This window comes from Emydura macquarii, unplaced genomic scaffold, assembly GCF_026122565.2.
Source record: "Emydura macquarii macquarii isolate MOO-44397 ecotype Brisbane River unplaced genomic scaffold, CSIRO-AGI_Emac_v2 contig_450, whole genome shotgun sequence".
In the NCBI taxonomy this organism is placed as follows: domain Eukaryota; kingdom Metazoa; phylum Chordata; order Testudines; family Chelidae; genus Emydura; species Emydura macquarii.
In genome coordinates, this window is record NW_027130587.1 from 3,719,770 (window position 1) to 3,736,960 (window position 17,191).

At 49.8% G+C, this 17,191-nt stretch overlaps 2 protein-coding genes across 2 annotated transcripts; one reads left to right on the forward strand and one right to left on the reverse strand.

The window, feature by feature from the left end:
• Positions 1 to 318: 318 nt before the first annotated feature.
• GAS2L2 (growth arrest specific 2 like 2) lies at positions 319 to 10,904 on the reverse strand. The gene is made up of 6 exons (XM_067537685.1): positions 10,490 to 10,904; positions 7,305 to 7,543; positions 6,385 to 6,492; positions 4,375 to 4,471; positions 3,162 to 3,462; positions 319 to 2,305 (listed from the first exon to the last, which is right to left on the reverse strand). Exons 1-6 carry the CDS (start codon positions 10,902 to 10,904, stop codon positions 319 to 321), a joined length of 3,147 nt encoding a protein of 1,048 aa, XP_067393786.1.
• A 3,077-nt stretch (positions 10,905 to 13,981) lies between these two features.
• Positions 13,982 to 16,071, forward strand: CUNH17orf50 (chromosome unknown C17orf50 homolog). The gene is made up of 2 exons (XM_067538158.1): positions 13,982 to 14,226; positions 15,903 to 16,071. Exons 1-2 carry the CDS (start codon positions 13,982 to 13,984, stop codon positions 16,069 to 16,071), a joined length of 414 nt encoding a protein of 137 aa, XP_067394259.1.
• Positions 16,072 to 17,191: the final 1,120 nt, after the last annotated feature.

Below are 17,191 nucleotides of genomic sequence, written 5' to 3' on the forward strand. Positions count from 1 at the left end.
GTCGGGTCAAGGTCCCTTTGAAACTCTGCCTCTTAGATTCTCTTTCTCCTTAAAATAAATGTCAGTTTGCTATGGAACAAATGAACAGGTCGCTTTTTTTGAGTCACTCAGCTGAGAACTTGGGAGAACTTCAGGTCATTGATGGCTTCATCCCCAATGTCATCTGTTCACTGGCTTCTCATCTGTTCGGCCAGAGTGTCCTCTTTAACCCCATTTCTCCAATGGGGTTGGTGGAGAATGTGACTCACTGTAGAGCTATAAACACTGTCTTTTCTCCCTGACAACTGGGAGGCAAAAGTGGCACCAGCAGGCAAGACATCAGACCCAGGATTCCTCATCTTCTTCTGTCAGCCACACTTTGGTCTCTGCCAGGCCTGTCTTCTTGCCAGCTTGTGGGGAGCCCCTGTGTTCCGAAAGCCACGGCTCTTTCTCGGACCCAGCATTTCCTGTGCTGTGCTGCCTTGTGCTATCCAGGCTGTCCTGACTTGGCCTGGTCTGATGCTTTGAGCTGTGAGCCTTCTCCTGGCCTTTGGCACTGGCCACTTTCTGGGCCTGTCTATAGGTCACTGGAGTGGGGATTTTGGATGGCCGTTTCTCAGGTCTGTTGTCCCTGCGTGGGCGGATTCTGGGGCGCAGCTTTAGCTTGTAGATTGATGGCACCCGCTCGGGCTTCTTCAGAGACCTTTTGGGCTTACCTTGGGGCAGTTTGGACTTTTCAAGGCCACACAGAGAGGCTGGCGAATTGATAGATGCTATGGGGCCATCAGAGGCTGTCTGAGGAGCTTTGTTGTTTCTATTGATTGCTGCAGACCCTGAACGGCTTGTATGAGATGGCTGTCTCCTTGACCTGTTGCCTTTGGTTTCATTGGACACCTTCTCCTGGACCCAAGTCCTTTCTGGCTCCAGAAGCTTCTTTTCCTCCTGGTTTCCATTCACCAGAGGCGAACTTAGCTGAGAGGAAACTCTCACCGCCCCCTTGGGCGGGATCTTGGTGATCCAGTTCTCCACTTCCACCGGATGGAGCGTCTTCTGCCCCTGAGAGAGTTCGTCGATCACATCATCATAGCGGAAGCCAGCGGGGTGAAATTTTGCCTCTCCGCTGGGCACATAGACACCACTCCGAGACACACCTTCGCCATATGGCAAGGTCTGCCTGGCACTCGTAAAGGAAGACGGGGAGGACCTCAGCCCACTAAGGTCACAGGTTGCGGTGACGCTCGTTATGCTGCAGTCCAGGGCGAAGTCACCCAGTTGGTTCCCCTCAGGCCGGTGGCTTTCTTCAGAATCAGCCTCTAGCACCTTTATGTTGGATAAGATCTCATCTTCTAGGCTCCTGTACAGTGCCTGCTCCTGGGCCAGGTTGATGGGCAGAGGTGTATACACGCGTTCCCTCTCCTCTGGGCAGCTTATTGGATCTCCACCACTCCTGCTGCTGCTGCCGTTGTTGTTGTTTCCTGGCTCTTCCTCCTGCACCAGTTTGGCCTGTGGATCCTTGTCTTTCCCTGCTGGATCTGACTGGCTGAGTCTGTCTTTTGGGCTAGTGGGAAGGTTGGTCGCCAGTGTCTCTGGTTCAGCTGCCCCACTGCATTGTCTGTGCCCCTGAGAGCCATCCTCAGCCTTGGACAATACCCGGCTCTTTGAGAGAGCTGGGGCTTTTGCCATTTCGCCAGCAGGGACTTTCCACCCATTTCGGAGGTGGGGCTCCCCCTGGTAGCTCTTAACGGGGGTTGGGGGCCTGCTGAATGTGGGGCTGGCTTTGACTGGGATCTTAGTGCTATTTTCCTGTTTTGGCGTTTGGCCCATGTGTTTAACTGGGGAGGATGATCGCAGAGCCCCAGCTTCCCTCCAGCCATGTGCAGCATTGTGACTCTGTGCAGCTAGCTGAAAGGGTTTCATTGGGCTGGAAGAACGGACCTTCCCAGGAAAGGTCTTGACCCCTGATTTCTCAGGCTTGTGAGCCTGTGGAAAGGGTCTGACTCCAAACTGGGTGCTCCTTGGCAGCTGAGCTGCGCTGTCATTTGGTGCTGTCATCTGAGGCCTGGACTCTGGACACCTGGCTTGCACAAGCCTAGTTTGCTCCTTCGGAGTCATCTCAGGGATTCTATTAGTCTGTCTCCCTCTCTGGGGTTCTGAGAGAGCTTCCGAGGCACCAGAATCATCACTTCCAGTCAGCTGAGATGTCTGAGAGGACATAGAAACACGCAGCTTATCCCTCCCCCTCCGGGTGGAAGAGCTCTGGTGGGAAGCGGATCTTTCCTCAGCAAGCGGCTGCCGCCGTGAAGGAGTAGCAGACCGCTCTGTTGCCCTGTAATAGAGACAAAGCATCAGATTGGGGTGTCAGTCACCTCAAGGGCTTGGGAAGCTGGTAGCAGTCTTGCTCTGGGCATGAAGACGGTACTTTGCTGACAAGCAGTGTGAGGGCGTCCACGTCCCTTGTTATCAGCTTTCAAACACAGGGTGGAACCATTTGCCTTCTGATGCTCTGACGAGCTGTCATGAAGGCCAGTGCAGGCCACCTGTGGGAGGTGCTGACAAAAACAGGGCCCCATAATGTCATCAACCGCACTAAAAAACACAGGCATGAGAGTTTAATTTAGTTACATTTTGGTGCCGCTGCGAGCGAGGGGCTGAGTGCACTGTCTGAGTGGCAGATGCCCCAGTACAACTCTGCAGTGCATCTCTAGCCTGGCATACTACCCAGCCTTTCAATGCTGGGACATCACATGGACTTCTACCCTTACCTGGAAACAGTCCTCCTGCTATCTGGGCCTTGTCCTACAGCTCTGTCAGTGCCCCCTCAATCCTGCAGCACCAGTCTCGGGGCCTCACTTGAGCAGAAACCCTATCACAGTTAGGTGACTCCCTCTAGCTGAGCCTGAGATGACTCTGATGGTCACTGAAGAAGGCCACGCTCAAGCTTGAGTCAGTCTGAAACCAGTCCTTTGGGTTGGCAACCAAATAGGAACAATGGGCAGGACTGGGCACCCTGGAAGACTCCACACTCTGCTCACCAAAGAGGCCTGGCTAGTGCTAAAATGCACCATTCACTGTGTAAGTCTCTAGCTTTGTCCAATGCCAGCTGCTCTTCGGTGTCAGTGACTACACTGACTGCTCACCTTGGGAGTCATCCGGGACATCAAGCCCAAATCCTTTCTCATTACCTGACAGATGGGAGCCTCCTGGGTTCTGACTGCTCCCGTGGGGACCTGAGCCTGGAACCCGTCTTGCTGGCGCTATCTGGCGATGAGGACGAATGAAGCTTCCGGCTGGTGCCAAGGCTCTGTGGTGTGTAGGTTCTCCACTCCACTGGAGGCAGCGGGCTTTGGGACCTGCTCACAATCAGTGTGGCCTGGGGCTTCTTTGGGTTGTCTGTCCTGGGTGTTGGGCAGACCTTGATCTCATGCTGCACCTGTATTGACTGCCGCCTTTGAGGGCTTGTCAGCTTTAAAGCCTGCTTGTGAGCTGTGAAGAGATTCAGAGACTCAGTATCTCTGCTGACCGCACTCCTGTGGATAAACCTTTTGGGGTAGCTGTACTGGGTGCCAGGCCTAAGCTGTGCCAGATAGTGCCAGCCACATCCAATTCAACAGTGCATGTTCTAACTCACCATGGAGACTGGGGTAGACCAGAATTTATGCCAGTCCAGGGGTGCAAATCCCTTGTGAATACACATGATGGATTGGAAAGCTGGCAACTGTGGCACACCATGGCGTTTCAATGGGCCTTTCACCTCCAGGAATAATTTACACAGCTGGAATAATGCAAGATCTCATTTTACCATTACATTTATACCATCCAGGTCTTGAAATGCAGGGAGATCAGCTCTCACATTATTCTGTAACTGGTTCCCTGAGGCATTTAAAACTTTGCAAAATATGCAAAACATAAATACACTAGTCACAAAGGCAGAGCCTACACACACCTGTAGGTCGGACTGGGGTGTTGCAGGTCTCTCCCTTCTGAAGTGCTAGCCTGACCTCTGGTGGCACTATATGAGACAAATGGCTTCCCCGGAGCCCTCTCCATACTGTATCACACCTACTTCCTGCTAACAGAACCCAGAAAGAAATGACACCTACCACAAGTTTCATGTGATCCCATCAGAGATTTATAAAGGCTGAGCTGCTTTCCACCCAGCACAATAGGCCTGGGTATTGTTCAGATGGCTATGCTTCTCCTGTCTGTCTATGCTTTTTTGCTGTTCTTCCCTGCGACCCACACAATCCTCTATTACTGAGGCCCAGTAGCCTGATGAAGGGGTGGGACACACACACACCAGATTCCAACCTCATCCAAGGAAAGCACCCCTCATGCAGCCCTCCCCAAGGGTACAAACATGGAATCTGCAGACTGAAGCAGTAGAAGGAGACTTACACAGAGAGGTGCATCGGCACGGATCATGCTTATCCAGATAATGCTCCAGCGTGTCCCAGCCACCTCCAACCCTCACCATCACATGATTCCGGAGGATCTGGAACAAACAAAGCACCCATGAACAAGGGGCTCACCTGAGACTGCAGCACCCTGGTTTTTTTCCAGTGAAGTATATACATTATTTCACATGCATACAACTCCACATGCATACGTGGTTGCGTGCACACATATATGTGATGTGTATTATAATAATTCCAGATGGCACCACATACAATGGTTTTCATGCTTATCAGTGGGGAGAGAACCCAGGACCTTTGGCTCCAAACACAGCTTCTACCAATTAAATTAAAGGGAAACCCATTTGCCATTAATAGACGGAGAGCTCATATTCTCTGCAGGCCAGCTACTAGATGACATCCTCATCCATCATCACAAAAAAATGTGTGGCCAGGTTTTCCGAAGTGATCAGGGTCCGATTTTGCAGTGCCTGGCGCCCCAGATTTTCCAAAGAGCTCAGCACCTGTTGTGTTAATACAAAATACCTAATTTGCTGAGCTCTTCTGGAAATCCCAACACTAGGAAGTGACCCTGATCAGCGCAGAATATTCCATTGACTTCATTGCTCAGCCCATCTTGGGAGCAGCTGTTTACCTTGTACACTACAATGCATGCATGCAAACACATGCACACATTTGGTTTACATGCCTGCCTATGCATGCATACTTAGCCATGCATAGGGTTGCATACATGTGCACACACAAGACTGCTCTTACCCAGCTACATGTGGACAACGTGTAAAAAAACCATGTGGTCCAAAGGGAATTCAAATACACTCAGATGAACAGGAAGGGATGCAGGATATGCAGCCTGGGGCACAGTAGCAGCATATGACTCCTGCCATGGAAAAATATGCTGGTTCTCACACACACCACAAGTACAGAGATTGATACCACCACGTCTTACTCCAGCAGGATGCCTCAGGGGCCTAGTGGGCATTCAATTCATTGTATGATCCATATGCAGGTCAGACCATGATGCCATCCAAGTGGCATCTCTGATGGCAGGAGAGGGGTTTGACGGCTAATACTGGTGGTCACCATCACAAAGGGTAGAAAACCAAGGGGCCTCTCCGGTCAGCTGAAGGTCCCATGATTTTCACTGTAATGACTGACACGGCGATCACCCAGAAAAGTTAATGAAGGGGCCTAGAGACCTAAAAGAAACCAAACTAAATAAAATATAGAGGGGGATAGAGAGCAGGAAGGACGACCCTACGTGCAGCCCATGTTTTCTCCAGTGAATGTCCCAAGGGAGAAAGGCACCAGCCTGACGGTTCTGGAGGCTGGAGCCCTGTACTTGTCCACTGGACAACTAGTATGGCACTGGCAGTACCAAGACTAGCTTCTCTCATGCAGCCCCATCAACATGACTCAGCTCCGACCCAGCGAGAGCACTTCTAGTGAGAGAGGGGAACTCACTCTCCATGGCCCAGTCCAATCAAGGGGCCGACTAGAGTGGTGGGGTTTTGAGACATGATTCCCTTGTCCTACTAGGGAGTGGACTGACTCATTCCACCAAGTGGACTCAGAGACCCTCAGCGTTAAGTCCCCATTGAACTGTCCTGTCCTACTCAAGGTGAAGACATGCATTACTAAGTCCCATTACTAAGTTCAGCCACTTCCCCTCCTCCCAGCTGAATGTGTTTTGCTCAGTGCTAACATGGCATAGTATGAAATCTCTGCCTTGCTAATGGTCACGATGCTCAGTTACTTTGACTCCGGCAGCCTAGCTCGCCCTATCGACACATGCCATCTTTTGGGCTGGGATCAGGCACAACGAGAGACAAAGAGCCCATGTTTGGAGAAGTCCACCCCAAAGACACAACATCCCAGCACCAGATGGTAGCAGCAGCACTGATGCCCCTCCGACCCTTGAGTAGATTAGAAGTTTCTGGTATCACACAGACCAGCGTAACAGCTGTATCTGGAAAGCACACCCTCCTGGACTTACCCTGACAAAAATGAGGGTGTTGGAGTTGCCCACACGGTATTTTCCTTCCGACACCTTAATCATGGAGAACTGGACTGGGCATGTGCACCGGCTCACCAGGTGTTGGACCTGCAGAGTCCAAGGCAAACCATTCATGGTCAATATGAGGCAAGTGCTTCATCCTCTGCATCCTGGATACCACTGTATCCTTGGAGAGTGGGGTGCTATGCTCCATGGACCCATTCTCTGTCAGTGAGATCGGGTGCCAGGACTTATCCAAATCTCATCAGAACCTCTTGATCCTGTAAAAACCGACTGGAAAGCCCACAAGAAAAGATTCTGCTGCTACCTTCTTCTGACTGGGCCCAGAAAAACAGTGTTCTGCATCTGGCTGTATCTGGAAACTTGGAAGCACAGAAACCTCCACAAAAATAAAAAAATAACAGGGGTGGGAGAGGAAATTAACTGAACATTTTTGGACCTCTAACAAGATTCAGTTCAGGTTCATGTAGCGGTCAATGTGAAGATCCAGGACGTTTAAGCCACACTAGTTCGGGCCTTCTGAGTTCTAAATGGGGCCAGCTGCCAACTGAAGAAATCGGTTCCCCTTTGCACTATTTCTTTCAGTAATTTGACCTTATTATTGTCTAACCCCAGTTAGTGCCACTAGCCTGCTGGAAACAGACACACAGAACTATTAACTCTGTTGAGTTTTAAATACCCATGTGCACTGAGTGGAGAGTAGAAATCTCTCATGTTCAGGTAGCACCTACCTCCCTGAAAGGTTCCAAAGTAGATTGAATATAACAGAGAACCTCCCCCCACACTGAGACAGGCTCCACAGTCAGATCCACCTGCAGTTCATGCCTGGACTGAACAGCGAGTACCAGGGAATTCAGACCCCTCAGTGCCAGTGGGTTACAGTGTCCCCAGCCCCTTACCATCTGGTCCAGGTTCTTGAAGTCACAGGGCTTCCTCTGGGGTTTGGGAAGTGGGGTATCCTCAGGGGGGAGGTCCATCTCCTCTCGGATCTCCTCCTCGATCTCCTCCTCCATCTGGATCAGGGTGGGAGCGCTCATCCCGAAGCGAGAGGCCCGGCGGGCCAGCTCCAGCAGGCACAACACAAAGTTCTTCTCATTCTTCCTCAGCACCAGGTCCTCCGTCTCAAACATCAGCACCTCTTAGGCACAGCGAATGAGCAAAAGGTGGAAAGGAGGCAAAGCAGAATGGAGAGGAGGAATGAGAGATGAGGCGAGAGAAAGTGAGAGCAGGGGTGGTGAATTCTCCTGTTGGCACAGTTTGAATGCAATTAGCTGGTAACCCCTATGAGTGGCTAATCATGTGGTCACAGATCTCTGCAACAGAGACTGTCTGATGTAGGAAGAGCTAAGCAAGGCCTGGTGTGGTGGGCCAATATGGGTGGGAACTATTACCACTCTGCAGGGAGCTGACTGCAGACATGGGTACGGTGCAGCCAGATGGCTTCCGTGGGCATGATTAGCTGAAGCGGGACAGTGACGGGGGTAGCCTAGAAAGGAATGCGCACGTTGCATTCCAGACCCCTGGTGTCAAAGAGGGCCACATATTCCGGAGCCTGAAAAATCTGCCGGCTTCTCAGAAACAAGCAGATGCTTTAGCTGGCAAACCCACTCGTTACAAGTGCTGGCACAAGCCCCCGTGTTTGTGATGTACGCCGGCACCTTGGAGAGCAAGAAACTGCTGGGTTGCAATCCCCTGCCTGCCTATAAGAGTGGAAGGCAGAGCTCTGGGGCTTTGTGACATCCGTGCTGAGAGACCAGGAATGAGTGGAGGGAGGATGAAGTTGACTTCCCAGCTCGGATACAGACACATGCTAGTTCTGCTCCAGTTAGCATGCTAAAAACAGCAGCATAGCCAGTGGTAGCCCAGCCAGTGGCTTGGGCTAGCTGCCAGAGTACAAGCCCACATGTATCTGTCTAGCCGAGCCGTGAACCCTGCCCCCAGCTGCAGCACAGATATACCCTCGGTGTTTAACCTCTTCAGGGCCCAAGGGGGGCACAGTAAGTGGTAGAGACACATATTGGCTATGCCCAGCCCTGCTATGCCTAGTGAAGGGGTACTTGCATGGAACATCCTTGCTATACCAAGCAAATGTGTAGGTACACACAAGGTGTCAGTATCCTTGCATGAGCATACACCAGGGACTCTTTAGGGATAAATATGGGGTATATCCTGCTCATGAGATGCCAGGTAGGTGGGCATTCAGACCCACCTACGGTGGGAGAGTGAAGGAGCTCACTCTGCTTAGTTTATCAAAACGAAGACCTAGAGGTGATTTGATCACAGTGTATAAGTACTTTCGTAGGGAGACAATACCGACTCTTTCATTAAAACTAAGGGAGAAAGGCCGAACAAATGCCAGTGGCTGGTAATTAAAGTCAGACAAATTCCAGTTAGAAATAAAGCACAAGTTTTAATAGTGAGGGTGATTAACCATAGGACCTAACTCCCCAGGGCAGGGGTGGATTCTCCCTCTCTTGACGTCTCCAAACCCAGGTTGGAGGCCTTTCTGGAACCAAACACAAACCCCTGGAGTAGCTGGGGAAAGCTCTCTGGGCTGTGTGATATAGGAGGTCAGACTAAACTAATGGTCCCTACTGGCCTTAAACTCTATGCATCTATGGCTCACTAGCATGCCTGGCTCTTTTCTGGAAGCGGATGCTACTGTCTTGATAAAGTGAGGCCTTGGGCACAGACACTGCTTTGGCCCAGGCTGGATTAAACAGAATCTGGGATCCCCACTGATTCCGGCAGTTCAGAGTCTGAGGAGCAGAGGCTGGGTTCTGTGTGTAAAAGAATCAAGAACCAGATTATCCCTTCAGTAGCCAGCAGAAATGGTGTCAATTTGACCAAGGAATTAAAACGTAACTCAATAGGATGCATAACCAGGTGGGCACAACCTCAGCCAATCATTGAGGCAGGGATTCATGTGCTGAGAGCACACCCCCTCCCCAACCCTGGCTACGATGTGCTGCACTGAATCCCAATAAAAGGGGAAACAAGGATAGTACATTGCAGCTGTGCTGGTTTAAAGACATAATCAGCTGCTGTTGCACTGGGGTCTAGTGCAGACCAAAGATTTGGGTATCTTTTGGAAAGATGATGTTAAAGGGGAAATGTAAATAAATATAATCTACTAGCTATCTCAGCCACACAGAGCTCTTATGTCACTTTGGCAACTCCCAACCCTACTGTAGTTTGTTATTGTAGGGTTGCCAGTGCAAACTCTGTTAGTCCTTTAAATCAGCTTTGCAATCCCTTTTTTTAGGGGGTGGGAAAGGTGTCTTAACTCCCAACCCGTTATTAATTATTATTACTACAGTAGCACCTAGAGGCCCCATTGTGCCAGGCTCTGTACATACACACAGTGTGAGAGCAGTCCTGCCCCAAAGAGCTGACAATTGAAATAGACAAGACAGACAGGAGGGTGGGAGAAACAAAGGATTATTATCTCCATTTGCAGATGGGGAACTGAAGCCCAAAGAGATTTGCCCAGCTGACATGGCTGGTCAGCGGCAAAGCCAGGAATAGAATCCAGGCCAGTGCCTTAGGACAAGACCATCCTTCCTCTAGATACTAGACAACATGCCCTCCCTTAAGATGCTTCATCTTGGCGTTGATTCCCCATCGGATAGCTATTCAGTCTGGGCTAAGTTTAATGAGAAGGGAGGGAGAATTCTCTTGTGATCAAGACTCAAGATGGGGAGTCAGGAAACCTGAGATCTCACTAACTGGGCTACTTGCTGATCTTGAGCAAGTAGCTTCCCTGCAGTTTCCCATGTCTATAAACTGGGGATAAAGATGGGGGGTGGAAGGGCCAAATGAATGTTTGCGAAGTGCTTTGAGATCCTCAGAGAGAAGGTGCTGGAAAAGAGTGAATTATTTCCTTAGATTGCCAGCTCTTTTTGTTCTGTATTTGTACAGCACCTAGCACAGTGGGGTCTTGGTGCAAGACTGGGGCCCTAGACGCTCAAGCAATACGAATAAATAATGAGAAGAAAAATAATTGCCATGGGAGGAGGGGACAGGGAAAGGAGTCAGAAATAAAGAAAAATGAAAGGACTGGAAAGATCAGAATCCCCTTTACCTTTAACATCCATCTCCTTCCTGCACCACTGGATGAAGTTAGACACGTTATCCCTGGCCTGGAAGGTCCCTGGCTGGGCAGACTCATTACAGGTCACCCCATATCTGGGCAGCTGGAGTTTGTGGGCCAGGCCCGGATAGTCCCGGGAGAACTCTCTGGCCACGTGGGTGATGTTGTTGGCATGGTCGCACAGCACGGAGCCCGTCTCCAGCACCTCCAGGAGGGAGCCAACGTTGATGTCCAAGTCGTAGAGCTCCTTGAGCCACTCAGCCAGGTCCTCCTTCATGGCATAGAGGTACTGCTCGCTGGACTTGTAGGGCCGGATGCTCTGCACCGTGGCCCCTTGAATCCCAGACATCTTGCCATGAGCTGCAAGGCTAAAGGGAGACGGAGAATGGGCATCGGAGACTTCCATGCGGGACACCGAACTGTCAAAATCTTGGTTTGGTTCCAGACACTTAGTGAGTTTCCACTGACCTCTCTGTCACCAGAGCTGGTTCTCACGGGCCTGTCCCTGGCCCCTCCCTCTCCACAGCTCTCCCCGAACTGCAGTGTGTAAAGGACGCTCCAGAGCTAGACTGAAAAAGTCACAATATTCCTCCCTGCTCTGAGGATTGTCCAGTTCAGCGCTGGTGAAGATCGACTTGCCCCCTAGTCATCGCAATCACAGCCGTTACAAATTCCTGTAGGGTGAGAAAGCTTTTCCATCCATCCCACACGCAGATGCTCAGCTCCTCCAAACCCAGATCCCCGAGGGTGCTTGGTCCTCTCCACTGGAAGGTGCTGTCCTCACGCCTCATTCCTGCGCCCAGGACCAAGAGCAATTGCTGTCCCAGCCCCCTGGAGGAACCTGCCTGCAGCAGCATCCCATTGCTCAGGGACACACATTCCTATGGTGGGAGCTGAGCTTTCCCCCTGAACGCTCAGCCTCTCGCTTCGGCAAGGAGCTGGGACTTCTTCCCTTCACCAGCAGTGCCTGCTGCCCACCCCCTCAGTTCCTTCGAATTGTCAAAGCCCCTCTCCTTCCACTGGAGTGGTTTCTTGAAGCTGGAGTGGATTTAAAAGGGAAATCACCCTCCTGGACAGCCCAGTGGTTTGTTTCCTTTCCATAGTGCTGTTTCCTTCTCCTTGGTGACAGAGACTGGCTATAAACACTCCCTGTTAACCCCTTAGGCTGTTGCTTTCCCTCTACAGCAACCAACGCTCCTCACTCCCTTTTTTTATAAGCAACAATCTTCCCAAACCAGAAGATTTGAATACAAATCTGACCTCACCCAAAGTTTGAGAGTGTTTGGGTCTGGAGCACCGGTTTGGGGCCAGCTGCTTAGCAATATAATGATTCTACACCATGTTTCGTCCAAGGAACTCAAAGCACTTTATAACCATTGATGAATTGATCTTCAGTTCCTCCTCCCCTCCCCGTCAATCCCCTCTGTGCACTGCTGTAGATCAGTCCAATCATCCCATTTTACAGTTTGGCAAACTGAGGCACTGTGAGGAGGAAGCTGCTTGGTCAAGGTCGTACAGCGAGTCGGTGACAGAATCTAGGTGCGCCAATGCTCTGCTCTAAACACACCAGGCCAAATTCCACTCAACCCATGCAACCCTGCTGAAGTCAGTCACAGTGCATAGATGTATTCAGGTTAAAATTTGGCCCTCTGGGCCAGATACTCAGCCGGTGTGAATTGACACAGCTCTATCAACTCCAGTGGAGGTGCGTTGATTGTCACCAGCTGACGACCATGAAGTCACTCCATCATGCCACTGGCAAGTGTCTAGAACTCTCCAGGAGAACCCCTAAGGTGTCACAATGAGCTGGGTCCCAGTGGCTGGGTGGCAGTGAGGACTCAGCAGGTGAGACTTGGCTAAGAGGCTTTCGTCTAAAATCCCTTGAAATTTAATCTTCAGTAGGAATTAAAAACATTAAAGCTGAGTGAGTGGGGGAGGGGGGCAGATGGGGGCTTGTGATGTTTAATCCTGCGTGAGTACAGGGGGGCTGGACTAGATGACCTCTCGCGGTCCCTCTCCATCACCATCGTGTGATATGACATGGGCCCAGACAAAGAGGGCCAGTCTTTCTCCAGCTTGTTTAAAACCCAGCAACAGACTCTATCTAATTGCCTAACCCTGCCTAATATTGGAACAAAGGATCTTAAATATAGTCCCCTGGGGTATATGACCTCAGAAAGGAGGAGGCCATGGGCTGCTAGATGCCGGGGAGAAGAGATGGACAAATCCAGCAAAAGCATGAGCTGCCTCTGCTCTAGCCATGATGGATTTCAAGGGCCTGTTGGACTGGAAGGCACCGCCTGGACCATTGAGGCCAGTCCACTGCTTTCGCAGACAATGCCATCATAGCACCCTATCCACAAACATATCAAGCTCCATTCTTCTTGGACCTGCCCAAAGACATCGTGGCAGGGCGCTCAATATGCAGAACTGCTCCTGCACTAACCCCGGGCTCAGCGGTGGTTCCAAAATGAGTTTGGTTTTAAACACTGCACCATATCAGGTTTGTCTGGGGCATCTCCTAGTTATGGCCCACAAGGCAAACATTGCAAGAAATGATGTTGCACCATTTTGACGTTCCATGCTCCCTCTGGGGAGCGTGGCAGAAGGTGCTTGGACAGAAGGCTGAATTCCAGCAGCTCCTTTCCCGTCCTCTGTTGGAAGGAAAGGGGTGACGCTGGGCACTGGTTTGATTGCTCAGTGATCCCTGTGTTGCTTGGCCATCTCCGGGCAGTGCTCCTGGGATTGGTATTCTGCTTGCTGACACTACAGAAGGGTGGGCGGAGCCCTGATAAGCTTTATATCACCCACCCACCAAGCTTAAGCGGCAGAGGTGGGGCGTGGCTGGATTTTGATGGCACGGATGTACGTGTTAATGTGATTTGCTGCATAGTCCACAGTGCTGAGCAATACCATGTAACATTATGCAAAGACCAATCAGCCGATGACTAACTCTCCCACTTGGCAGCTTCATTAGTTTGTTTAATGGCTTATAACAACATGCATTTTACTTCAAAACGTCCATCCAAAGCTTTTACACACAACAGGTCCCTTCCCCAAACCCCATCCACCATTAGTTATGGGCTACTGCAGCTGGTTAAAGCTTGAGAGAAGAGATGGGCTCCGTGCTTTGCTTTGGAAGGCAACAAACTGTAGAGCCAGATAACTTGAGTCCAGGACTAACGGCCTCCCATCAGTAATGCTCCATCCCAAGGCATTCAGCTCCAGCAACTCCCAATCACAGCACCTCTCGTGCTAAGCAAGAGTGCCATGGGGTGAGGCAAAAGACAGTTTTGTTCTGTGGTCTCATGTAGGTGCCCAGACAATAAGCATCACAAGAGTCGGGCAAGAAAAGGCCCTGGCTATTCAGCAGTGTCACTGCTCATAGCAGCAAGTAGAGGCCAGAAATATACCGAGAGCTTTAGCCCCCAACCTCATTTTATGCTGCTATTTGCCCCTCCCCCAGCATTTCAATAGCTTACAATGGCTTGGTGGAGAAAAGAAGAAGAGGAGGAGGAAGAGAAGGAGGTAGCAGAGGAGGAAGCTGAAGAGCTGGAAGCGGTAGAAGAAGACCCAGAGAAAGAGAACATAGTTTCCTACTCTTCGCTTTCTCCTCAGACATCAAGCACAGAGCAGGTCCAAGAGCTGACCAAAGCAGAGGAGAACTGGTTCTGGGGCTGGCTCTCGCCGTTCTCTCTCTTCTCTGGGCTGACCACGCTGGCAGACAGGTACGGGCATGAGGGGGCCGCCTCATCCTGGGAATCTGGGGGCAAGCTGTGCTCCACAAAGGGCGACCCACCTGGGGGAAATGCGGGGAGTCGGCAGCAGTGCTGGTGTGCCTCACACCTGCGGCATGGAGATATTACTGCAATGGCATGACTGTTTGGACAGAGTCCCTCCAAGTCCTCTGGAGAGCCCGGAGGGCACGTCAAAGTGCCGCCATTTTCTTCCTAATTTCTAAATTCCCTGGAGGTTGAAGCCCTCTGTCCGCAGCTCATATGCAGTAGCAGTGGAAGCTTCCCCCACATGCGGCCATCAGTTGTGCGCAGGCATCTCTAGAGGGCCTCGTTATCTCTAGGAGAGAGAGGAAATTCTATTTGCATGAGCCATCCTTGGCCTGTCCTCTCAGCCCGCTAGTTATCAATGCCAGTTCTCTGAAATAATAGGGGACCTGGGTGGAAGAACTCTGGGAAACAACTAGAGCTGTGCAAATAACCGATTTTTTCAGGTCGGTGGCTGAATCAAAAAATTGGAAAACAATTTGTTTCAGGGCAATCTGAAAGAGTAGTTTCGTTTCATTTTGGGAGGGTTTTTTTAAACGTGTTAAAAATAAAATTGCAGTAAAATTCCAACTAGAAAAGCATTTTGTATTTAAAAAAATCAAATTGTTTTAGTTCAAAAATGTCAAAATGAAATATTTTGATTTTGGGGGAATTTTATTTTTTGACTGAAAGAATTTGATAAATTTAACCCAAATTCATAGAATGATTCAATTGGCCCAAATCTGTATTTCTGCCAAAGAAAGTTTTGTCCAAAAATTGTTGCCCAGCTCTTGTTATATTGAAATAACATGGTGATGATTTTCATGCCATGGACAACTATCCACTACAAACGGGACTGAGACCAGCAATAACTCATTTCATTTATGCCATATCACAACCATCACATGGGAATTAACTGTCAGTCACTGCTAACATGGACTGGATTGAAAATGGTGACCAAGAGATGAAACAGGCAACTCCACTTATCCCAGTATTGATCCCTAAAGCCATCCAGTTTTATGTGCGTACCATATACAAAAAGCAACACTACACTTTCAACCTTAATTAGTTATTTTAATGGAAACAACAAATCAAGAAAGAACAAAAGAAAAGTCTCAATGAGAGAGCACCTTGGTTTGGTCTCCCTTGCGTCCTAAAAAAGCTGGTGACTCTTGTTTTGAAGGCATCAGTTTCTTAGCCAATTGAGTCAGATGGTAAGAATTTAGGAAGTAGGTCAAGATTTGGGTTAAAAAACCTAACCTGGGAACATGAGAATTGCCACAGTGGATCAGACTCCTGGCCCATATGGCTCTGGTTTCCTGCTGTATTGATTAGACCATTGATCTGGCTCCACCCAGTCTCCATTTCTTCCTTAGTCTTGCAGGTCATCAGCTGTCACCCCTGCAGTAGAAGGTTGAAGGTTTTATTTTCTTAGTTTGCATAATGAACGTTATTAGCAATCGGAAAACCATTTTAAAATAGGTGTAATTTCGTCAGCTTGAAAGTAACCTCTCTTAAACTTGCCACACAAGAAGCACCTGGTCTGCTGCTATAAGCAATGTCAGCCTGCAGGGCTGGGGAGAGAGACTAGCCGCACAGCAGAAGCCATGGTGACCTCATCTCATCTCCCTTTACCCTCCTAGGAAGAGATCTCAGCTGGAGCCAGTCTGTTGCTTGCTGGCCAAGAAGAGGCCTCCAGGCAACACGTGTTCTGAGTGCGAGATCCTTTTCTGCAGGAAGTGTGAGGTGCTGCACTACAACCCAGATTTCATAGAGCACTGCATCCTGGGCCATGGCAAGGAGAATTCATAGACTGGGATTTGACAATTGTGAACCACTGCTAGGTGTAGCAGGTGCATGGGCTGAGACATGCCTCTCGTACTGCAGGCATAGCATCGGGCTAGCCCACATATGTCAGGGCCTTAAGCTGAAGATCCCCTTTACCCCCAACTCAATAAAATAGATCCCCATCTCTTGCCCTCCCCCTTCCCTACATCAGTCACTTCCCATCCTTTTGCCCCCATTCTCCTCTTCCTCTTGCTATGAAGTGGAATCCAGGCCCACTCCCATGTGCAGTGGTTGTGAAACTCCATGTGAATGGCACACACATCTCTGAGCTCTGCCCAGAATCATGGCATCCTTCTCCAGTTCCAGTGCTCGTTGGAAGCTCCGCTTGCATGTGGAGTAACATCAGCACTTAGGATGCAGCTGATGCCAGCGTTGCACAGGGTAAGGGTTAGGGCCAGGAACACAATAGATGCCCAAGCTGGTGCCGCTGGTTGAGTGTTGGCACCTGCCCTGTGGCAGGGAGCAGCGTGTAGGGCAGAGACAAAGGAGATGGGATATTATGAGAAAGAGAGGCCACTAGACCACTGGCAATTAAACACTGAGAGGAAATTGAAAGCCGTAGCATTTATCATACAGGCTTCCAATAATAAAGTGTGATCGTCCCCTTATTCCAGATTCCATCAAACTGGCTGCTGCTCCAGGGGGAACAGAAGATGAAGAAATAAAGAGAAAATGAAATGGCGACTTTAATAACTCTCCTTACACCACAAATCGCCTTACAACACAGACAAGCAGAAACTGCACTTTCAACAGCAGTCACCATTGCTTGCCACTAAAAGAGGGTGAAGGGCTGCACCCACCATGATTTATCTACCTGCCCCACTGTGCTCAGGGATCTTCCACAGCACACAAGTAGCTGGCAGAGACTTTCCAATAGGACTGGTTGAAAATTAGCCATTGAAACTTTTTCTCGATGGAAAATGGGGTTTTCATTCAACTAAAATTACTGCAGAAAGCAGCTGTTTTTACTCAAAACATTGCTATTTGTCATTGCCCAAATGAAAATCTGAACATTTTTGGCCAACCAACGATTTTTTTGAATTTCAGCAGGCTTTGGCAAAAAAAAAAAAAAACAACCCCAAAA

What these genes read in the sequence shown, in the direction of transcription:
- GAS2L2 (XM_067537685.1), bottom strand. Translation starts at nt 10,904, where the DNA reads ATGGAAGTCTCCGATGCCCATTCTCCGTCTCCCTTTAGCCTTGCAGCT. An exon ending in GTGCCGATGCACCTCTCTGT is followed by an intron (nt 3,463 to 4,374) that starts GTAAGTCTCCTT and finishes ATCTCTTCACAG; the next exon opens with CTCACAAGCAGGCTTTAAAG. An exon ending in AGGAGGCTCCCATCTGTCAG is followed by an intron (nt 2,306 to 3,161) that starts GTAATGAGAAAG and finishes TCTCTATTACAG; the next exon opens with GGCAACAGAGCGGTCTGCTA.
- CUNH17orf50 (XM_067538158.1), top strand. Translation starts at nt 13,982, where the DNA reads ATGGCTTGGTGGAGAAAAGAAGAAGAGGAGGAGGAAGAGAAGGAGGTA. An exon ending in CTGACCACGCTGGCAGACAG is followed by an intron (nt 14,227 to 15,902) that starts GTACGGGCATGA and finishes TTACCCTCCTAG; the next exon opens with GAAGAGATCTCAGCTGGAGC.